The sequence below is a fragment of the Aptenodytes forsteri genome, unplaced genomic scaffold (assembly GCF_000699145.1).
Source record: "Aptenodytes forsteri isolate BGI_AS27 unplaced genomic scaffold, ASM69914v1 Scaffold208, whole genome shotgun sequence".
In the NCBI taxonomy this organism is placed as follows: Eukaryota; Metazoa; Chordata; class Aves; order Sphenisciformes; family Spheniscidae; genus Aptenodytes; species Aptenodytes forsteri.
The window spans coordinates 4,493,791-4,519,101 of record NW_008794963.1 but is presented as its reverse complement, the minus strand read 5'-3'; the positions used below and the strand labels follow the sequence as shown (position 1 = coordinate 4,519,101).

The 25,311-nt window shown below is 36.9% G+C and overlaps 1 protein-coding gene across 1 annotated transcript in view; it reads right to left on the bottom strand.

Moving 5' to 3' along the window:
* Positions 1–25,311, bottom strand: part of VPS13B (vacuolar protein sorting 13 homolog B) — a 512,636-nt gene that overhangs the window by 229,035 nt on the left and 258,290 nt on the right. The window contains 3 exon segments of the mRNA XM_009275488.2: positions 2,261–2,467; positions 7,284–7,504; positions 18,661–18,895. Of these exon segments, the coding sequence (XP_009273763.1) occupies positions 2,261–2,467; positions 7,284–7,504; positions 18,661–18,895 (663 nt within the window).

Below are 25,311 nucleotides of genomic sequence, written 5' to 3'. Positions count from 1 at the left end.
ACACCCACCTCGCTACAACCTCCTTTCATGTAGTTGTAGAGCACAATAAGGTCTCCCCTGAGCCTCCTTTTCTCCAGACTAAACAGTCCCAGTTCCCTCAACTGCTCCTCATAAGACTTGTTCTCCAGACCCTTCACCAGCTTCGTTGCCCTTCTCTGGACATGCACCAGCATCTCAATGTCCTTCTTGTAGTGAGGGGCCCAAAACTGAACACAGTATTCGAGGTGCGGCCTCGAACTTTCTATTCTAACAAGATTGAAATTATGGTCTTGGCATCAGAGTGGAAAAGACTGAACACAAATTCTAACATTGTCCTTTGTTGGCTAATTCACCAAATTTCATTTAGATCAGGAGAAAATTTATTTAGCTAGTGCATAACATTTGTTGAGAATAGGAAGAAAATTAAATAAATGATGAACAACATTTTGCAAAGGGGTAGGATATGACGCTGAACTTAGACCCATATTACCAAAATAATCTTGGTAACATATGGATTAAAACAATTACTGAATCAGTTTCAAGTAATGCTCCAAGTACAGCATGTACTCCAAATACTGCTGTCTATATAGAGGGTCAAAACCAAATCATTATTTATAAAGCTGGTGGTTTCTGATTTTAATGAGAAAGGGATTTGATGTGAGTAGGTGAAAAAATACTATTTTTGTGACCATATCATTTTTTTTACTATTATTGCTTATCTTCAGTTCTGTATCAATAGCAGTATTTTTCACAATTGAGATCACACACACATAGAAATACACCAAAACCAAGGCTATTCAAATAATCTAGAAACATTTTAGTGAAACAACTTAAGAACTGAAACTCTAGCTCAAACACCTTTTAATGACAGTTAACCTCTGTGTGTGTGTGTGTGTGAGATGCATATAAAAAGTAAGCACTAGCAATCACCATTTCATTTTCTCCCAACCTGGGAATTAATATAAACCATACATAGGGTTAAAGCAATCCTGGCCAAATGTTGTTGAATATGTAATTGCAGTCAGCATTCAATCTGCTGTGTGTATTTGCCTGTGTTCCAGAACTGTTCTATGAGGTGCCCCCAAAATTGCTGTGTTTATCCTGAGAATGAAACCCAGTCTCTCAGAACAGTCTCCCCGCATTCTGATATAGCTTTGTGTTAAGAATGAAGCATTGCATACATATGATATACCATTGGTATACCTTCAACTCATCTTACGCATTTTTGGCGCTCTCCTGGAGCACAAACAAGGATAACTCATTATTCTAACCAGTAAGCCTGACTGGGGCACTAAGAAAATCACAAATACTAGGCCTATTCAGTCGCACAGCCTCCTATAACCACCCATTCTACTATATCAGCTACCTGGTGACTCACAGCTAATGATACTCATGGATGAAGTTTAACACTGTATTCATGCTGATAAAAGAATTAGCCTTCTTTCCTCAGTGTGGCAAAGAAGCAGAACTCCTTCCCATGCCTCAAAATAATATTTTACAGTCTTAGGCACACAGAGATTAAGATCAGGTACCAGATTGCTCCAGGCAGTTACGCAGTGCTGTAAATTAAGGAAGCAGAAATACATAAAACCAAGTGTCCAGTCTTTCTTATATTTGAAACTGCATACCCAAATCCTCATGTGACTGAATTACAAAAGCACTCCTGAGACGTGGTATAGCTGGGAGAGGGGAAGGAACTGAGCTCCAGAAGTAGTTCATAGATGGAGGGTAACAATGGCTGGATAGACCTGGGGTGAGCATACAGCTGGGTGACCTGCAATGCCAGCCTTGGAAGCCTTCACTGCCCCTGTACTTCTCCTGGTTGCCAATACAGTCTACACACAGCAGCTCTCCACTGACTCAGGCATGGTAGTGACTGGCTTCAACATGACAGGCTGACTGCTGAAGCTACTTGGAATGACTTACAAGCAGCACAGGTATCACAGGTACTTCCAAAACACCAGTTACTATTCTGATAATTCTGGACTTGAAAAATGCCTTATGCTTCTTGACCTAAAACACTAACCATAATTCTCTGACAAGATTTAATGTTCATTCACTTCAAAGAGAAACAATCCAGACAAATAATAAACACAGGAGCAATACAGGAATTCCCCCCCCCCCTTGTTCCACCAAACTGAGTAATGAAGTATTCTTCATTAGTTTATCGGGGCAAAGCTACTTTCCATAGGGATGCTACTGCTCTTTCTGATCCTTACTTGACTGTGCACCACACCTTGTAAGTCAGAACTCACATGACGTTTTTTTTAAGAAAGCCTACCTCTGTAGTGGTTCCAATGTCAGCAGATGGGCTGTATGTGCTGGTATCTGGTGGAGCGGTACCAACACTACTTTTAACTGGAGAGCTAGGAGGAGCAGGTCCTGTCATGGTTTCAGTATAGACAGAAGACTGATATAGAATTCCTTTTCTCTGAATTTTATTCCAAACTTTACTTGTGATCTCAGCCAGTTCATACAGAAGCTGAACCTAAAAGAAAAAAAAAACAAAATCTTTTTTAAGATGAAGCTTTCCTTAATGAGGCGAAGGAAAATCATCAAAGTCCTCCACTGAGACTTAGAATGTAGTAGAACTGAACTTCTCACCGTTTATGATGTTCTGATAAACAACTACATTGAAATTAAAATAATTAACATCAGTTACAATATAGTGATCTTGATAAAAAAAATGTGTGCTTTGTCTAAGTATATAGTACATCGCTCAAAAACATAACCAATAACATGGTCTTGTGAAACTTACTAATATCAGTTTTAACTATTAAACAAAGGTGACTTATGGTATATTTCATATGTATAGATACTACCTCTAGAAAAAGGCAAACATATAAACTTTATGAAATATTAAAATGAAAAATTATTCATTTAAATGGTATTAAAATAATGATCCCACACAGCATATGAAGCTGTTCTATGTTTTAGGAAGAATATCCACTATCAAACTCAATAGTCTCCTGGCATATGTCATTCCAATATTCAGAAACACACTGTTTAACTTCCACATTGTTTGACTCAGTTCTAAGATATTTACACAAGTTTTTGTAAATAAGCATTAATCACGGAATTTGTATGACAACATACTGCAATATACTGTATAAAACAAGCTCAGAGAAAACTGCAAACAATATATAAGCAGATCCACAGCTGGATACCATACCCAACTTGCCATTATAAAAAATGGAAATTCTCATATTTATAAGAACTTTAAGCCTCAGGACACATCTACTCTAGGAAGCTGGCTTCTTATGTGGGCAGAACAGATGCAGAAAAACACTGTTGTCAATCTACATTTGATATAAAACAGTACTTGATTTTGTGCGTGAGAGTGTGTGATGAAGTTTCAAAGTACATGCTACAGTCCTTTCTTAAGAGGTGAAGTGCTGGAATTTTATAAAAACCTTCTTAATTCATCTTGGATTTTCTTTTGAAGTTTCAAGGCTTACACTGAGCAGGTCATATACTCTTTTGACAGAATTTTTCCTTAAAGGAGATAAACTTCTCAGTACTTTTTTTGTCTTCATATACAGAGCAATCTACAAACAAACAATGACTGGCTGTGGCGCAAAAAGTTCTTTTAGTTATATGCTTTAAAATATTTTGTGTCTGTAGCACTCTGATATGCACTGGTAGCCTTTAAATTACTAATTACAAATTTCTAACTTTTCCTGAGTCTTTTCCATGTAACACAGGAAGATCAACTAATAATGTCCATCTGATTGATTGAGTAACAGAACATTAATTGGTGTTGATACTTTGCTGGCAAAAGAGTCTCTAGAAAATTAATAGGATACAGACACATATCCAAATCATACATGCTTGCAACCTGCCCTCCCTCAAAATATTTTTTGGTCAAGAAACCAAAGGATAATTTAAGCTATACTTGTCTTAATGAAGCAGGGCTTCCAGAAATTTAATTATGCTACTGCTCATAAAGGCACACAGTAACACAAGAGAAGGAACGATGCAACTTCTACGTTTACATATACAAGGTAAAAAGGTTTTTCATCAGCTAATCCAACACTGAAGAGTTTAAATCTTACTGGGGTTGCAACAGTCATAATCATTAAAGCTAGTAATTACTTATGTTATCAGGGGGATTTTTTTAAATTGCTCAGGCTAGAATCTTTGCAGCCACTCTGAAACAGTGGCTCTCTCAGACAGCAGTAGCCATCTCTCTGAACATCACCAGCAACCAGACAGCCAAGTAGTATGACTGTAATACTCCACCCTGCTCTGAAACCAGGGAAAAAACAAGTTCACCAAGAAAAAAGGCACACTTTGATTAGAGGGAGACAATTTTCATGGAGATATGTTAAAGTAAAAAATACCAAAAAGCCCTATAACAAAACCTCATTAAAACAAAAAAGGCGGCACATGTCTATATGTAAATAAAATTTTAAAACTTCAGATAAAGAGCTGATGTTTATCTTTGATTATTTTTAATACACTTAATTTTATTCCATTGGTTGTTACTCATTAAAATGGAAGGATTTCTACTTCTTTTGTTGGTTCCACTTTTTCAAGCAAGTAGTCTTAGTATTTTGAAAATCCATTTCTGATTATATTAGAAGAGCTAATGTAAGTGTAGGGCCTCTCTCCTTTATAAGTATTTTTGAGCATAACAGTTAATAGATAATAATTATTTTTACTACACTCTGTTCAAGAGAAGAAAAATGGTATGACAAAAATAGGAATAACTCTGCCAGTGTTTGTTAAGAAAAGTTTCCCTTTCTCACTGCTTCCACTCCCTCCCCAGCAAAACCACACATAATTCAGTAAGACCCCACTGACTACTTGGCAAAATCTGTAAAGTTCATTACGTTACAGCATTTTATACTTAAAAAATAACACATTACTACAAAATTGAAAATTACAACAAAAGGCAATATCCTGGCAATTTTGCACATTAGAAGTAACTATTGACTTTAAAGGGATACAACCATCAGAACATGGTTTCATATTAAATCATAATAGTCATATAGTAAAATACTTCACCTTTGCTACCATTTAACAAGTTCACTAAGTATCACCTACTTTAAGGCTGTCATCTATAGACAAAATACAGCCTGTCACTCTAAAGAATCAAATTTCCTAGTTACTCTACTGTGAATTTATAACTATCAAATGCTGTTTATGTAATTGTATTTTCCATCTTCTGTCCTTGAACATCTGGTTAAAGATGACTGATGGGTTGGGTTTTTTTCCCTTTTGCATAAGTAAAGTAAAAAGGACAAGTAAGGCAGATGTAAGGGAGAAACTACAGCTCAAGAACCTTTACTAAAATCAAATAATTTGTCCACATCCTTTTGGTCATTATAATACTTCAGAAAATGAGTAACATCACAGTGTACAAGGTCATCCTTTAAGACAACAATATTTGGTCTGACATTCCACTGTTCAACTTCATTTTAACATTGCGCTATACTCATATTATGATCTACATGGAGCTTACAATTTAAATTTTTTAGTGCAAATATTTTCTTACAATTTGCAAAACAAATTATTTGATCACATTTTGGTAGGAAAGCTTGAAAATGTGTTTTACTTACTCCATTTTTCTTTTTAATATGCAACTCAAATTTAGATAAGGCTTCCACTTAAAACAATGCCATTCCGCTTATAAATTAATACTATTAATGTATTACATATATTAACCATGAGTAATACATTCAGAGATTTAAAAAAAAAAAAAATAATCAGAGTTGATCAGACAATTTGCTGGAATTTCGCTGACAGTGTACCAATCAAATGTAGCAAACTATTTTGCTACAGGAACATCTCAAAATATTTACCAGTTCTCTGACTAGCTGTGATATCAAGATGAATTTTGTACAGTTCTACGAAAATTAATACAGAATGAGGCAGGTTTCCATAGGCTTTGAAATTATCACATATGAATTCATTAAAAGTTATGGAAAAACCACAAAGTTGCAAAGTAAAGCTTTCAGAAGTCTTTAAATATAAAATGTGATATTGTCAGCAAAATCATAATTTTGTCCTTTGCTAATTATACCTTTGTAACAGTGACAACCCTTTATATGTGCAAACACACCTTTCATACAGCTTTACAAATCTGAGTAGACCTTGTTGAGGCTGCTCAATTTTAAATGTTAATTTGCCATGTCCAGTGCACAATCTCACTCTATCAACCCTCTTCCTAGTGAGTGTGAGCCCATCCAGTACCGAAGACAACGGCATATAGCAAATGAGTCAGAAATAACTTGGATGGAAGGCAGTGAATGGGGCAGGAGACCACACATTGAGCATAAAATAAATACGTAGTTTAAAACACTTGTTTCATTCATAGAACGTGGAATGAGGCAAGGGAAAAACTGCATACGACTGAGAAACATTGTAATGAGTACACACAAGGGATAACATTAAAATTACACCAGCCACCTTAGCTTTAGTATTCCCAGACCTAGGCCACAGGTCCATAAATCTTTACAAATGTGATGTGCTGTCTATCAGATCAAAATTATAATACTCTGTTCTTTCCCTTTCTTTCTGTTAAATGAAGCAATAAACAGACCATTTTGTCCATGACGTCCTTTGAAAAAATCTTACATATGGCTAAAACATTGGAGCAGACAGCATATGAATGCAGAGCCCTACTCAGACCTCAACAGATTTGCAGTTCCCAAGAACAAGAGTGTTCTCTCCAGCACCACTGAAAATGTTGCAACTGTCAGGAAAGTGTTATTCAAGTTGCAGTAAAGATTACTCAAAATTTTGCATAAAAAAACTACTGTATTTGGAACTACAGCAAACTTGATCCAGGTCAGTAAAACACAGGGTGCACTTTCTGAAAATCTAGCAACATCTTTGCCTTTTAATAAACATAAATGAGGTGGTAACTTTTGTTTACTCACATTAATCTGTTTTTTTCCCCTTTAATAAAGGATACCATTGTTTGCCTAAAAAACATTTTATGTTTGAAGAAATGTTAGTTCTATGAAAATACGGTAAAAAATTCCGTTAAACCATTTCAATATATGAATCCACAGTGACAGCAGAACAGCACTACAGCATTTAATGGTACATCTGCAATTCATTTCACTCCATCAGCCAAAAGATGCATTTATACTGTAGCTATTACATTTTGAGAAGAGTTTAGATTACAAAACTTAAGAGGGCTTCAAAGCAAGGCTTAATCTAAGCACCTTGATCTTGATGGCCCAGTTAAGAAAAAATTAAGGTAGAAGAGGCCCTCTTCAACAAAATGCAGAACAATTGTACTTAAATAGTTATTTTTAATTTCCTTTCACAAAACAATTAAATGTACCAACCTGGGGGTTGGAGCATTTTATTTCAAGGGACTCAAGGTCGACATGGAGGCAGACAACAAATGAGTGTCTGGATTCTGGCCCTGAAGCAAGCAGTTTCTGTGAAGTAACAGCTAAAGTGGAAGTACAGCCCATTGGTTCCACTAAATCAAGTGTCATCTGTTGTCCAAGAAGAGTATATATACTGAAATGATGCAGGCTAATAGTCCACGGAAAAGCATCACCTAATGATTAAAAAGAAGGGAAAACAGTTAAATAATTGCATAATAAAAACTAGGCTATTATTTTCTCAAAAGTCAGTAAAGGCCTTATCCTAAACCCCCTTAGAAGTCAGCAAGTGCAATCAACAACCATTAAATTGATCCCAAACTCTCACAAATATAATTCAACCATCAATTCCGTTCTATACCTCAAAATCTAAACAATAGCAATAAATTCTTTACAACTCTTGAAAAATTGAAATTCATTGGGAATTTTAACCCCAAACTGTTAACAAACGTGTACAACATAGTCTTTAAAGAACATTCTTCTTGCTTTATATGATTTTCCTCAAACTGAGGAGTATCCTGAAACCACTCCCCACTTATTTCAGCGTATGGATGGCAGAGGCAGTTCTTTACATTATATACTTACATGTGTTTACAGGTTTTAATACTAAAAAGGAGAATTATCTTTCTTCCAAAAATTTACAGCTTGCATCTTAGAGTGGTGCCACAGAGTAAAGTCTATGCCAATGCACTGCTCAGGTAAGTGAGACCTTGATCACAGTGCAGCTCTTTTCACTGCCTCCACTTAACTTCCTAGGAACAGAACGGTGATGGATATTGTGAAAACAAATTACTATGGACATACACTGAGCACATCATTTCTTATATTTGGGAGGGAGCCTACGCAGAGAAGTGCCTGGCAGCCTGCCATGAATCATTATCAAGAAAAATCAGCGAGGGAATTGGCAGTGTCCGGCTGAACAACAAAATGGCTGCAACTTCGGTACAATCTGTTTTCTTTAGACTGTCAATAGATGGGAAAGAAAAGGAAAAGTTTCCAAAGCAGGACCACAGAGAATTATTTGGGTAGGTCTTTAAAAGGCCAACAGGAACTCTTTTTAATGAGAGAAAACCTTCAACACCTCTACCAGGTAAAGTTGAAAGGAAGTGAGAACACAGACTACGGAAACAGAAACCGAATCCCTGTGGTGGGTTTGACCTTGGTTGGCCACCAGGTGCCCACCAAAGCCGCTCTATCACTCCCCCTCCTCAACTCGACAGGGGAGAGAAAATATGACGCAAGGCTCGTTGGTCAAGATAAGGACAGGGAGATCACTCAGCAATTACCATCAGGGCAAAACAGACTCGACTTGGGGAAATTAATTTAATTTATTGCCAATTAACACCAGAGTAAGATAATGAGAAATAAGAACAAATCTAAACCCACCTTCCCCCCACCCCTCCCTTCTTCCCGAGCTCAACTTCACTCCCAAATTCTCTACCTCCTCCCCCCTGAACAGCGCAGGGGGACAGGGAATGGGAGTAGTGGTCAGTTCATCACGCGTTGTCTCTGCTGCTTCTTCCTCCTCACACTCTTCCCTGCTCCAGCGTGGGGTTCCACCCACGGGAGTCAGTCCTTCAAGAACTTCTCCAACATGAGCCCTCTTCTTCCCGAGCTCAACTTCACTCCCAAATTCTCTACCTCCTCCCCCCTGAACAGCGCAGGGGGACCGGGGATTGGGGTTGTTGTTCGTTTCTTCCGGGTTTTTTTTTGTTGTTTTTCCTCCTCACACTCTTCCCTGCTCCAGCGTGGGGTTCCACCCACGGGAGTCAGTCCTTCAAGAACTTCTCCAACATGAGCCCTCCCCATAGGCTGCAGTTCTTCACAAACTGCTCCAGCGTGGGTTCTTTCCACAGGGTGCAGTCCTTCAGGAACAGACATGGGTCCCCCGCAGGCTCACAGGTCCTGCCAGAAAACCTCCTCCAGCCTGGGCTCCTCTCCACAGGGTCACAGGTCCTGCCAGGAGCCTGATCCAGCACGGGTTCTCCATGGGGTCACAGCCTCCTTCAGGACTCATCCACCTGTTCTGTTGTGGTGGGGGCCTCCATGAGCTGCAGGGTGGATATCTGCTTCACCATGGACCTCCATGGACTGCAAGGGGACAACCTGCATCACCATGGTCTTCATCACAGGCTGCAGGGGAACTTCTGCTCCAGCACCTGGAGCACCTTCTTCTGCTCCTTCTTCACTAACCTTAGTATCTGCAGAGTTGTTTCTCTCACATATTCTCACTCCTCTCTCTCAGCTGCTGTTGCACAGCATTTTTCCCCTTCTTAAATACATTATCACAGAGGCACTACCAACATCATTGACTGGCTCAGCCTTGGCCAGCAGCGGGTCTGTCTTGGAGCCAGCTGGAACTGGCTCTGTTGGACATGGGGGAACCTTCTGGCATCTTCTCACAGCAGCCACTCCTGCAGTCCTCCCCACTACCAAAACCTTGCCATGTAAACCCAATACAATCCCACATATGATAATTGGGTCCTGAAGAAAGAATTTAGGCTCTGCAAGAGACACAACCAAAACCCAAAGAATGCTCAACAGAAGTGAGGCAAATGAGACAATGAAAGATATGTGGGTAATTCTCATTTTACCTGAAACAGATATGGTTTATTTGCTCTTTAGAAGTACAAGAGCATAACAATTATTTCAGGGTTTGTTTGTTTCTTTCCCCCTCTAATGAAAGTCTTCATTATTCCATTTATCAGATTTTCTGCTGAGGAAGTTGGGTCTTTTTGTCCCCACTTGAATGATGGAGAGTCTGTGCCCAGCATGTGAATTTTCAATCCACCAAGAGAAACTGCCTGCCCCAATTCAAAGTAACATAAAAGTGGCTGGATGCAGTCTCAGATACAAACACAGCAGGCTGGTGAGCATCCACAAACCTCAGCTTAGGCTGAAACAGTCTTCATCTTCTGCTTTGTACAGAGCACATTCATTTGGAGGAAGAGAAGGAGAAAAGTTCTCCTTCCTATATCAAAATTCAGAAGATTATTTGGTATGAGGTTTTATTTTTCAAGATTTGGGCCTGGAGTCATGGGTAAGAAGAGTCCAAATTAATCTAATACCCCAGAAGCATGGGAGCCAGTCCTGAGAATCAGAATAGAACATGGCAGACAAATACAAATGTACACTGGGATGGGCCCTTGGAGTCTCACAAGACAATGAAGAATTCAAACCAGTAAATTTAAACAATATATGGAGAGTGTGTTTGCTGCCTGGTGTGGCCTACGGTCAATACTGTCCTGCTGAGATATCACATCACTAAGAAACAGCACAAATTAAGTGTTAACTGTGATTCTTTAAAAGAAGCTTTAGAAAAGTTTTGAAATTAAAATAAAGCTGGATCCAAACATCTTTTTACCATATTATTTTACTAAGAGTTCTATTGTTTCTTCCACAGAAAGAAATTGCACCAGCAATAAATTTATATGGTCAGGAGTATATACCAGGAGAGTCTGTGTGTCTCAGCCTAAGAAAGAACTGAAAACTTCAGTAGTTTATTTTGAAGCTATTGCATACTGAAGAATTCAGCTCAGCCAAAGTAACTTGAAAATATTTTGGAAAGGTTTCAGATTAGAAATTGAAAAGTAGTTAGCAATCTGTATTTTTTCCAAGTTCAGTCAGCCAAGAAATACAAAATATTAATTGTAATAGATGGAAAAAATTCAAATGCAAAGTCAACTCTAATGACATGTTTCTAATTACTACGCATGAACTTTGTTTTTCTGTGACCACCACAGTAAATTAACATCATTTATATTTCATGGATTAGAAAGAAAGAATCTCCAGAGAAAATACTGAATGTTAACTCTACTACGCTGCACACATTGTCTACCTTAAAAGGAAAAAAATGATCAAATTTTATAAATGTACAGAAACCACAGTATGCTGAACAAACACTGCAGTAAAGACATGGTAAATTCACAACTATAAAATTCCCCCTAATGTCATCAGTTACCTCTTCTTCAGCTCCATACACACTACGTGACCATTCTAACATTATACTGGAACTGTTCACCTGATAAATCCTTGTTTTGTTGTTGTACCTATGTTTGCTTTATTAGTTTTTAAAAAAACTTTACCTGCATTCATTTGCAGATTGGTTTTATGAAACTAAATAATTAATTCAAAATGTCTAAACATCAAAAGCAACACTGTTTATAGGATTTATTTCAAAAATGATTTATTAGTAGGAAGGAAGGAAGGAAAAGCCAGTGCCACACTTGGCAGATATTTTCTCTACATCTAACCTTCCCATCCATGTATACTATTGTTTTGTCACCTAATTGCCAAGATTCTTTTATGCTGAAAGATTGTAAGTAAACTTGACATGGCCTTCAGTGGAACTAGAGCTCACCCCACATCTCTTATGGGCAAGATTATAAAAGATACACATGAAAGACCCCTAGTATGGTTGAAGATTCTGGTTAATTCCTGATCTACTGCTTTCATAAATCCTTATTTTTAATTTCTTGATTCATCACTGTTCATTTGAAAAGCTTGAAAATGTATTCATTAAGATATTTCAACTGCTTTGACAACATCTTAAATTTATAAATACCACTTTCAGATCTTTGGCAGTTGACTGACCCAATCACCAGACAATTTTCAAAGAACTGGCATTCATCATTTATCTGCTATTTGCAATAGTTTAGCAAGACTCCTTTCCTACAGAGTGTTTGAGTTAGTTTTCCAATATATATAATTACAAATTTTTGGTATGTGCAAACACTTTCTCTAGCAGTTACTTGATGCACTTTGTTTCTTAGCTAGAGTTAATGCTCATTATAAGCCTTTCCATATGTATGACATACAATATTGATAAATGTACTTAACTGCTAATAATTGTTATATGTTTGCTCTCACTTTTATATGACACTTCTCTATTTTAAAAAACAGATTGCAGAAGTGGCAGTTATAGACAATGTTGTGTATACAATGTTGACAGTTGTACAAAACAGAAGTTTTGTTCGTTTAAAATTAGTAATGGTAGGAGAGAGATCATGAAAGCTTTACCATGTATATGACCTGAGATCTATTCCCAGGCTTGCTAAAGGTATCCTTTGCAATCTTCAAAAAGCATCTTGACTACTCTGTCTTCATTTCCCTTTCATTGCAGGGTCTTTACATGGATTTCCAATGCGCTTACATTCTCATGCAACATGCAGTGTTTAAAAGAAAAAGATAGTGCAATCATTGTATGTTAGGTCACTATTGTACTTCCTCCCAGCCATGCAACAGGGAAGCACTTGTATGGCTGCATAATCCTAGGTGCACCCTGTCGAAAGCCCTAAGGGCTCTGCCAAAGTCCAGAGCTCACTTTCAGCAGAAAAGATTTAGCTCCACAGACTTCTAATGTAAGCACAAACACACAGGCTTTTCTAACTTAAATCCAGCTACCAGAGAGCTCTAACAGCTGAACACAACACTGACAAGTTGTTTATGCGGAACTTCACTGCTATTCAGATACTGAAGAATGTCACTAAAATGTGAGAACTAATTTTATAAGGTCATTAACCATAACAGATAAGTTAAATACAATAATTACCACGTTTTACAGATGGTGACATTGAACATAAACTCAAATAGCACGCTATTTGAATGCCAAATATTCATCTTGCAATTTACAGAAATTATTTTTCAGTTATTACATTGAAGCAGAGCATTTTTTTAAATCTAATGCAAGAGGATAACTTTTAAGAATGCCAACATACTGCTGGTCTACTTTAAACATTTAACTGCCTTTTTTTCAGGTTGAAACATATATATGCTTCTATTACATTGTAGTAGTTTATGACCAATACATTTCATTATAATTAATTCACACACTAGTATTAGAAGCCCTAATTTTCTATTTCCCTACAAGTCAGTTGACAACTTATTGAGTTTAAATATATACTACAAAAATCTGTGAGGTTATACAAACTGTCATATTTCACAAACAAAAGCCATCTCTCAGATTTAAATGTTTGGAATACAGTGATTTACATGATTGTCAGTATACTGCTATCCATATGAGAATGTGAATATGATATCTAGCAATATCAACAACAATTTTAAGATATTTTGAACACTGGTTTCTAAAATGTATTTTACTGTGTCTTACAGTAAGATACAGATATTTAGGTATCTGACCTAACCAAACATTTTTACAAGGATGGATTCATAAAAGTTACCAATATGAACCCAAAGAGGAACATTTTACATGTGCCAGCTAAGGATTATTAAAAAAAAAAAAAAAAAAAAGAGGATTGAAGCAGGGAGAACACACTAAAAAAAACCAGTAACTCGTTTAAAAACATGAGTGGAAGCCAGGAAAAGATTCTAAATTAAAATAATTAAAAATGTAAACTTCCAAACACAGGAAGATTTCATAGATGCCAAAAATGTTCTCATTATTACTCTAAAACTTAGTGCTTTATCTGAAGTAAAATTTTAGTTCCCTTCATGTCTTCAATTTATTTTCCTATTATTGCATTTTAAATTTTTGGAAGACCACTTAGCAGTCCAGAAGTCCTGATCATAACAACATTTTTTTCCAACTGTAAATTTACCACATTTTAGCCTATCACTGTATGTTGGGACTTAGAGAGTATATAGATGAATTGTCAAGTATTTGAAGTTTGATGCACACAAGCATGCACAGAAAGTCACAACTCACCCTAAGCAGTTCTCTAAACATTTCAGTTCTGCTCAAACTGAGTTTCTAACTATTTAATTTCTTCTTTGTAACTATTTTACTTAAAGGGTGGCTACAAATAGGACAGAGGTCCCCCTCTTCACAAGGAGCCAAAATGGAGAAGACAAGGGGCAACAGGTACAAGTTGCACTGGGAGAGGTTTCATCTTGTTATAAGAAAGAAAATTTTTACAGTAAGAACAATCATTCACTGGAACAACCTCCCCAGGGATGTGGAGGTTTTCAGGATGCGACTGGACAGGGTACTGGATAATCTCATCTAGGCTCCCTTTGCCACAAAACTTTGGACCAGATGATCATTCAAGGTCCCTTCCAACCTGGGCTGCTCTATGGTTCTGTGATTCTATTTTAACATCCTCAGTGAATACTACCTCATGGATCTATCATCTGACTAATTTGAAGTATAAAGATAATGATGTAATTTAATACCTTTTTATGAACTTATTTAGTTGTATTTGTTACTCAACGTAAGTGCAACAGAATATCTCGTCCTTTACATAGATAAATCCATTTCTGTTCATAAGTTACTTAGTATGACTGAGCTAAGTTATGTTTCTGAATCGAAGTACTGTACTTAAAATGTTCTTTTAAGCATTCCTACAAACTATAATTACCTCAGAAATGTATCAGAGCTCTGAAAACAAATGGAAAGACCTGATTGTGGGATACTGTATAAGCTATTTTTACAGTATGTTGACATCTTGAGGTCAATAAGTCTCTGTGACTAGCCTCTGTGACTAGGCTGAAATATCCCCAAATGACAGTATGACTATGCTCCCTTTTCCTCCTCTTTTAGTTTTTCAGGTAATAAGAAAAATACATGAGTGAGCACACAGCTTTCTTAAAAGTAACTGCATCCTTGTAAACATGCCTTTCACTTATATCTTCTTTATAAAACAAGAATGATGCAAAAAATAGTCTCCAGGAAAAGCAAGGTTGAATGAATATAATTTCAGAGAGATGGTAACAAGTCTTAAGAATGACAGTATGTCCCTGAAGTCTTGTTCAAAGACAGAATGCAAATTAAGAGACTCTCCCAATAAAAGTTCATACAAATTATTTACCTCTACTTGGGAAGAAACAAAGAAGGTGACTTAAAAGCTTTGAAACAACTTTTAAATAGTCTGTTTAAGGGGGAGTTTTGGCATGGGAGAAGGCAACAGCTCCATTAGAGAATCAAAATTATCAAGATTGTGAGAACTTCTGTTTGGCATTATTCCCAGAGCACAAAGCCACACACAAATAAATTCCTTACCATAGGCTTTATCCCAACCAGGGGGATTCTTTTCTCTCACTAGGATCTTTCCTTCAAATCTGGGTTTGACAAAATTCAAATGACTTCTTACTTTCATAAATGGTTTAAATTACATCATCAGTTTAAAACAAACAAAAGACTGTTTAAATTTATTTATCTTTTATCCGTCACTATGATTAGCAAATTAGATCATTCCTACTGAAAGTCATTAGGAAAACACACATGTACCTTTCTCTCTCCCTTTTTTTCCCCTTCTTTTTTTTCTTTTCAGTTGGCAGCATCTCTAATATGACTTTCAGTATTTAAAACTACAATTTTTTTTGTTACTGTGAGTTAAGGTAAAATACAGGAAGGAGGAGAAGGGTCCAATATAAGTGGCAGAACAAAGGGAGAGGGAAAACAGTTATAAATCCAAATGAACTTCAGATGGCAGGAGCAGGAGTAGCTCTTGAATGTCCTTTTGACTTAATTTTTCATAGCATACCCTTTATAATTGTTCATGTTTCAGCAATAAGTATGCAGAAAACAGAATAATTTTTCCACAAAATGCGGTCACAAAAGCAATGGAACAATTGCTGCATCTCCCTCTCTTCATCTTAGAACAAATACAAAACCCAGCAACAATTCTTTCCAAATAGTATCATTCAAGAATACAATAATGAACTAACTGTACACCAATGTACTGGTTTTGGCTGGGATAGACTTCATTTTCTTCATAGTAGCTGGTATGGTGCTATGTTTTAGATTTGTGATGAAAACAGTGTTGATAACATGGGGATGTTTTAGTTATTGCTGAACAGCGCTTGCACAGTGTTAAGGTGTTTTCTGCTTCTCATACCGCCCCACCAGCAAGTCGGCTGGGGGTGCTCAAGAAGTTGGGAGGGGACACAGCTGGGACAGCTGACCCCAACTGGCCAAAGGGATATCCCATACCGTATGACGTCATGCTCAGCAATAAAAGCTGGGGAAAGGAAAAAGGAGAAGGAGATTCAGAGTGATGGCATTTGTCTTCCCAAGTAACCATTATGCATGATGGAGCCCTGCTTTCCCGGAAATGGCTGAGCACCTGCCTGCCGATGGGAAGTAGCAAATTAATTCCTTACTTTGCTTTGCTTGCGTGCATGGCTTTTGCTTTACCTATTAAACTGTCTTTATCTCAACCCATGAGTTTTCTCACTTTTCCCCTTCCAATTCTCTCCCCATCCCGCTAAGGGGGAGTGAGCGAGTGGGTGTGTGGGGCTGAGCTGCCAGCTGGGGTTAAACCACAACAACTGGCATTTCCATGAAATTTTAAACTCAGTTATAAGGCTAGAGCTCATGGATGCCATTAAAATAAACCCAAACCCCAAGACTCAAGACTGTTAAGGATACTTGCCTCATCTATTTCCAATAAACAATTTTTCATATGAGTATCTGTAGAACAAGATTTTTACATCAGTATTCCTTCAGGATACTGCTGCAAATTCATTTACTTTGGTCATTTCTAAGAGCTCTATTTTAAAAAAATTGTACTGAACATAAGCAGCTTGTTCTCACTTGCTAGGTCCTTTACAGCTTATCCCCTCCTTTCATTTCTCAATCAGTTGTGGAATGTTAAAAGATGATTTTTCCCTCAAATTGGTCTACAACTCAAACCTCTATCAAATATTAGCTTTACAAATAAGAACTACCATACTTTTTCTCATCCTTAGGCTATGCACAAGAGCATCCCCCCCATAAACACTCGTAAAAACCTTCTCAATTTTTTTCTTCAATTCTCTACAAAAACGTTGCTACAATCCCTACAGACACAAAACAGAACACAATTGTTGCCTATCATGATGACCAATAGAGTCTCATTCTTTTCATGCACCCTCAGCAAGTTTGCAGATGACACCAAGCTGAGTGGTGCGGTCGACATGCCAGAGGGACGGGATGCCATCCAGAGGGACCTGGACAAGCTCGAGAAGTGGGCCTGTGTGAACCCAAAACTCTGCTTCTTAACATCCTTTCAGAAAAAAAAAAAAGTGTATTAATGGCAGATTCGCTGCTTATGAAAGCTTTAAAATAGCCTACACCTCCAAAGCGACCATCCAGGCCAGGGAGTGCTGCCTTGCAGAAAGAAAAAAACTTTGAAATAACTGTTTCAAATTAGTCAACTCTAATGGCAATACAAAGGAAAAAAAACATTATCATTTGGAGCCCCCAGCATCAGAAAGACATGGACCTGCTTGAGCAGATCCAGAGGAGGGCCACAAAGCTGATCAGGGGGCTGGAGCACCTCCCCTATAAGGACAGGCTGAGAGAGTTGGGGTTGTTCAGCCTAGAGAAGAGAAGGCTTCAGGGAGACCTTATTGCAGCCTTTCAGTACTTAAAGGGGGCTTATAAAAGAGATGGCAGCAGACTTTTTAGCAGGGCCTGTTGCGACAGGACAAGGCGGAATGGCTTTAACGTAAAGGGGGGTAGACTTAGACTAGATAGAAGGAAGAAATTTTTTACGCTGAGGGTGGTGAAACACTGGCACAGGTTGCCCAGAGAGGTGGTGGATGCCCCATCCCTGGAAACATTCAAGGTCAGGTTGGATGGGGCTCTGAGCAAGCTGATCTAGTTGAAGAGGTCCCTGCCCACGGCAGGGGGGTTGCACTAGGTGACCTTTAAAGGTCCCTTCCAACCCAAACTATTCTATGATTCTTTTGATAGTCTGCTATATATTTATGAATTTCTTTTCTCATCTTACATTGAATCATAGAATATCTCAAGTTGGAAGGGACCCATAAGGATCATCAAGTCCAACTCCCTGCTCCTTGCAGGGCTATCTAAAACTAAACCATATGACTAAGAGTGTCGTCCAGATGCTGCTTGAACTGACAGGGTTGATGCCATAACCACTTCCATGGGGAGCCTGTTCCAGTGACCGAACACCCTCTCAGCGAAGAACCTTTTCCTAACGTCCAGTCTGAATGTTAGATCCAAGACTTTTTTTTAAATTTTTTTTTTTTGCCAGCAAAGGTGGCATGAGAAGTTTTTCCTAACCTGCCTCCATTCTGCTTTGGAATTCATAACTCACTGCCCCCTCCTGTTGTGTCAAACCGAGTGTTTGTGGCTACACAGTAACTGGAATGACAAAACCAATGAAGGTAAAAATCGTACTTCTGAATTCTTTTGGCTTCACCAAACATACAAAACATACCACAAAACTAGCTCTTTGATGATGAGTTTCACTTTGATCTCCGTGGGGCAAACCTTGTCATTAGTATTTCTAGCCGTCAATAATACATAACATGCTGCTAAAAAAGCAGCACAACATCAGTTGTTTTCAAAATGAAATGAAGATAATTTTCATAACAGTTAAAAATGGAAATTGGAGAGTAAGCTTGTTTGAGTTTATCACATTACCTTCTTCCAGAATGGGTCTCAGCACAACAAATGGGATTTCCTGCAATGGTTCCATGTGTTTGTGTCCAGCACTCATAATCTTTATCTGGGGCAAGCAGACGACAAGTGTGCCAGGCATACTGGCCTGCCCATGATACCAGCTTCGCACAGTCCTGGGAATGTCACCTGATACAATAGTACTTGGGGAAGGCAGGCTGTCATTCGGAAGGAATACACAACAAGATTGCACTTCAAGCTGAAAAAAACAAAGCCAAGAAAGATTTCTCAGAAACAGATCACCATTTTTTCCTCCGATGTGGAGTATTCATCTTGGTACAAAATCTGAAGTTACTCATCCGTCACAGCCAATTGAAAATAGTCTTAGCTTTTAGTTGAATTAAGAGGAAAGATGACACAAAATGTTGGAAAATAATATATTCTTGTAAACTACAATTATGGGAGGGGAGGAAAGAAGAAGTGTGATTTTGGTCTGTAAACTTGACCAGAAAGGTGTTGCCATATAAGCTGAATATACATCTATTATCTACGTTTCAACAACTTTTTACAAGAAGCGTAATTGAGTCAGAAAATGTTCTCACAATAAAGCTGAGAAAGCCCTCTTTTTGCAGTTCATTAGCTTTTGTTAGCAATAGCTAAGCCTGTAGAACTAATCAGTATTTTATATACTGTTACCTTCTATAAAGACTTCTATAAAGACCTATTTCAGGGAAAATTCTGTCTTTAGTTTGTAGTCAACAGTAATGAGCATGTACAAAAAGGTTAATCATCAGATAAACCAGGAAAAATATAAACTTTAGTGAAAAACTGACTTTAAAACAAATGGATAGGTGCATACATACACAAAGAGAAATGAATAAAGTTCACAAAGTTTATACAGCTTTTGTCCTGTTTTCATTGTAAATCAGAAGTAGTGCATATGGTTTCATATGAAATAGCACTTTTTTGTTCTTTATTTTCAAGCAATGCTGTTTCCCTGAAACACTTCTGACCATTCTGCCATCTCCTTATGAGCTTCTGGCGAGGCTGAGTGAGCCCAAACCACGAACTGAACTCACCACTACTTGTTAACTCAGAGGCGGTATAAGCTGCAGACTGTTAGTCTTCCTTGGCTCTTACATGTAATATTCTGCACCTGGATATCAAATAGCCCTAACAGCCTGCACACTTGAACGCTTTGTTAAGCTAGTACAAACTATGATTCAGTTCAGTTCTTCACATTGTTTGGAAAAGTCTAGCGTACAAAATGTTGGACACAAGATGTTATTTGTAACTGTGATAAAAGAACATTTGTTTGCTGTAAACTTATGTAACAGAGTCTTTCAATTTGACATCATTAAAGGCATCACAGCTTAAAACTGATAACCAAGGTTTGTACTCCATACCCTCCCCTGAAGACTAACAGTCCCTCAAGACCACAATAGTGATTTGCAATAGAGCTGGAATTCCTCAGCACCGTAAGTACTTTGCCAGCCTAGTGAGGAAAACACAGATATTCATCTTTATTTCAGCATTTTTGTGCCCTTTTGCTTAGACAAACTGACAAGAATTCACTGCAGAAAAATATAAGTAGAATTCTGCAAAAATAAATACATTGTTACATGAAGTCTGTGTTTGTTTCTAGTTTTAGAACTGTTTGAGTTGTAAAATGAAGTTAATTACATCTTTGATAAGTAGTTTATTGATCCAAGGTTGCAGAGTGTACTTTATTTATACTGGATGAAAAGCAACAGTGTATTGTTACAGATGTAATAGATTTGGATTTTTTTTTTTTAACTGGTAAATTAGTCATTGTGTCAATTTGCAAAGATTTTTACAGTGACACATTAGATCGTTTTCTGGTCTATTAGTAATAGGTTGCAGGTCAAGCCATTGTGGGATAATGATAAATAGATGACAAAGGAACTTATGATCAGTATAACTTTTGTTTTATCACTGCATTTCCTGAGTAAACAGTTTATAACAAAAAAATTCCACCAACTTGGAGAGATACTATACTTCATCACATTACCAGCAGCAAGATCTACAGGAGATGTTTTACAAAGTACTCTTGAGAAGAGATCTCAATACTCAGTAGAATTTTTACACTTAATTTACAGTTCAGTACAGCTTTGTACTGAAGACAAGTTGTTCAGATCATTTTTTTTTTATTTTCCTTTGCTGTATCAAGAATATTGAAGTGGAATCACAACAGTTTCACTCCTTCAAATGCCTGAGGGAAATTCCTGTTTACATAGGCATTACTTTGCCATTTATTTTCAAACAACTGAATGGGAGTTGGACCATGAATTTTGGTGGGGTTTACATGATAGCATCAGGCCCTCCATATGTAATATTACAGATTTGCTTACAGATATGGTTTGCTTACTTGTGTTTCATTTAAAGTTTTATATGAATAAATAAATTTTGCAAAACATTATTGCAGGATTTCAAAGGCCAACACAATGAACATATGGCAAAATTCCACATTTTAGAGCAAATCGTGCAATTATTACAATTACATGCGAAATTGCCAACTTGGATGCACAAGGGCCCAATAAGTGCAAAATTGAATTGCACCTGTTAAACTTCTCAGAGGCAGATTCTACTTACACACAACTATCAACTTCAATGGAATCCATGTAGGTTTATCTGACAGAATCTGGAGATCTGTCTAATAACAAGTTCCGGTGAAGGATGGAAGAGTGCACCTAAAATGATGGCATTATATGTTGGACAAAAGTGAGAATGTGTGCCACAGATTGCTTCACCAATCAGAAAGTGCTTTAAAATATATGTAATCCAAATATCTTAAAATTAAATGACATCAATAGCATATATTAAAGGTATCATATAAATCTTTTTACACTTTTTAAATAACTGTTAAACTGTGTGTCTAAAATTGTGAATTTAATGTAAAATGTGACTGATTTATGTAACTGAATATAAACCTGCAGCAGTAAATCTTGCATTAATGTAAGGATCTGACAATCCAAGGGAAAGAAAATGAAGTAATCTGCCAGTAAGAAGTCCTCAAGCTGGGGGTCAGATCCTGTTCATGGAAACCATCTGGTTGGGACCCTCCAAGCCACACCAAACACAAATGATCTTTTAAAAAAATATCCTATTCATTAATGCTTCGCAGCTGCACTGAGTGTTACTTCATTTTTCCATGGCAACATCCTTTCTGTTTCAAGGATCTTATTTCAGTTTTGGTAGCAACGTGTTCTTTTGCCAATACTGAACACATTCATGTGTTAAAGAGAAGGAATTATTACAAATTCTTGAAACAGAATCACCCCCTATTTTAATTTCTATTATGTCAAGGCCTGTACAGGCTAAGTAACGTACACTAATGATAAACCAATGAAGTAAGCATTATTTTCCCTTCTACTTTTAAAAAGTTACGCAAAGCATATTGCTCTAAGCTTTTACTAATATATAAGCCTAAAAAAGTGCAATGACTTTAAGCTCTCTGTTGTATCAAAAGGAAAGTATTACGTTACTGGAATAAATGGAGTATTTTTAATTCATATTTTATAAAAAGGGAATGTTGCTTAATAGAGAGAACAGTGAAATATATACTACAAAAGAATTAGGTCTTCCTCACTGAGGAGGGTGGGTGGGAGGGAGTGAAACAAAACAAGTGACACACCATAGTTATCCTGCACAAGTGCGATGACAAAGGACAGGTTGTACAAGAGTCTTTACAGCCTTTCATGATAATGATACCATAAGGAGATTCCCTTCCCTAACCACATTTTATAGCTATATAAACCAATCAGAGGCATTGAAGATGACCCACGAGGTGACACTCACATAAAGGTGTCTCCTGGGAAGTGGCCTCTCTCCGCATTAAACATCATCCATCATATGCTCTCATCAGAAAGGCTAATGTGTTTTTCTGGGAGTTTCAGATACAGAATATAATCTCGCAACGACTCCCAAAACTGCAAAGAACCACCATTATACATCCTATGTAGGGGTTCTGGTGCGGTCATTATTTTAAGACCATACCTCAGCCTCTGACATCCAGATTAGCTCTACCCAATTAGACCACCTGCAGTTGAGCCAGACAGGCACTGTTTGTTGGAATTTAAAAAGGCCGGCCAGAAACTCATGTTTTGAAGTTAGACAAAAGGTAAAAATTATATAAATGGAAAGCAGAGCACATGGGTAAGAGAACTAAGAGAGCAGGCTACCTGTACATACAAATGAGTATAGTAAGGATCAGCTGCATTTTCTTTGACCACTGAAAACACAATGTCTTAGCACTACACAGTATTCTTATTCTTTTCTAAGAAAGCTTGATTTTAAAAAGTTTTTATTTAGTTAAGGAAAATTTCATTTTTTGTCAGTTTGTGGTAAGTAACCAACTTAAGAAATCATCCTATCTCATAACTACTGAATAACTGCTGAAAGCTGTAACTGCCAAGTTATAAGTCACAGAATCTCTTCCTGACCCATGAATAAAGACCACTGTTCAAAGAACAGGAACTCTAGTCAATCTCATTCTTACGTTTCTGTTCTTTCAATCAATGTTTCACTTTGACTAAAATTTTTTACAAGTTACATGCTTTAAAGAAAATATTATTTTCAATAATTTCAGGAAACAGACTCATTTTTTCAAATAATTTCAGGGATATTTAAAGGCATGTGGAGTATCTGGTTAGGTTTTATATGTAATAATTACACTCTTATTTAGTTGGCATTCATTGCAACATTACTCATTAATTCATTTGCTTTTAATACAGATCCTTCATTATTCTCACTGGAATTCAGCATTAACAACCAATTAAAAATAATTGTGTTTATACTGCTCCACAATTTTAGCAACTATTAGTATGAAGAACACGTGAAAAGTGAGTATTACCCTCCCACACAGTGTAACTGCCAAAAAGACCTCAAGGCTGCATATAAAATCCTACAACAACTAAATAATAAAAACAACTTTTTATAGTTAAGTATGAAAGTCTTTTCTCTTAAATAGTAATAGCTTACCACAACTCCCATCCACAAAATCTTCATGCAATATTCTATCATGAGCAAGCCAGGGCTAGGGCTAAGCAAGTACCAGCTTTGGATCCAAAACAAACTTTCCAGTTACTTTGGTTCCAAACACATTTACTCACTCAAACTTCCACTAAAAGAATAATCCTTTGATGATTTTAAGTTATGAAGTTCTGTTTTATCTGATGACAACTACAGACTTTTCTGTTCTACAATCATGTTAATAAAAGAACCAGGAACATGAAAATAGCTTTAGAAAAACCTTAGAGTCTAAGTGCTCCAGCATTTAACCAGACAAAATATTCTAGAAATTTGCTTTTTTCATGCCAAATGATAATAAAATACAGAAAATCTGTATGAATTTAACATATAAATATATTTATGTGTTTAATGAAATACGTATTATGTTTGATAAAATAAATATATCATACTGTACTTGAATCAAAAAACAGAGCCATAACCCTCATGATCTTATCCTCTACATGGCCTTGCACAAATTTCAGCTTTCCCATTTAGGCTGGTATTGAAGGAAAAAAAGCTATATATATATATGCATTTGTGTCTTGAAAGATATATTTAAATAAAATAGACTTAAGGACTACTAGCAATAATAAAAAGAACCACAAGCATATCTATAAATCCTTCATATTTCACTAAGAAGGACTACTGCATATTTGTTTGGAAGCACGTTCTTGGACTTTTCCTGTGGTGTTTCCTTGGAATCTGTGAAACTTTTCACTGGTAACATGTAATGTCCTTCTGGCAAGATACTGGCATATACTTTACCAAGTATGATCAAAGCATAAGGATGAAACATATGACAAGTGTGTAAGCTGTTGTATGATTTTGTAGGGCCATTTAATTTCAACATAGATAAAAACTAAAAATATAATTTCATATTCATAATGATGAAAACTGAAAGCATGAGTACCTTACCAAAAAACCCTGTAAAGAGTAAATAAACCTAGATCCTCAAACACCAGAAGGAGTATCTAATAAAAAAAAATCCTCTGCCAGTATTAGCTCTAATCCGTGAGTGTATTACGTCAGAGCAGCAATACACTTACAAATTACTCTCTGAGAAAACATGTGCCTATCACTGTCATCAGCCTGCATCTCCACAAAAAACCCCACTAGCTTGAAAACAACCTTTTCTTGTTTTTCTATTTGGTAACAGGCAAACTTCATTTTTAGCTGCTCACTATCTTAACCATTCTTTGAAACAAATTCACTTTGCTGGTTGCTCATGTAACAAAGCATACCTTGAAAAACGTACAAGCAGAATATCTTAGTCCTGATTCAATTTTCCCCGTTTATAAAGGATCCAGCTCTTCATCATCCTCATTATTATATTATTACTTTTACTATGACTCAAACTGTAAGCCTCATTTATATAGGGATTCTCATTGTGTTGGGTACCACCCAGACACATAACAAAAATACACTGCTTCCTTCAGACAGCTTACAAATTCTCTCTCTCGACTCCCCTTTTCTAGCCATTTTAATCTCCAGTGGAGACAACATTAAGAAAGAAAGAAAGGAATACTCATGAAATAATGATGAAAGAGCTGGCTGAAAACTAAATAGAGTTAATAGAAAGCATATCCTCAACTTCAGTATGTTCTGCAGTCAAGTCACAAGTCTGAAGTTCTTGCTCAGGCAAAA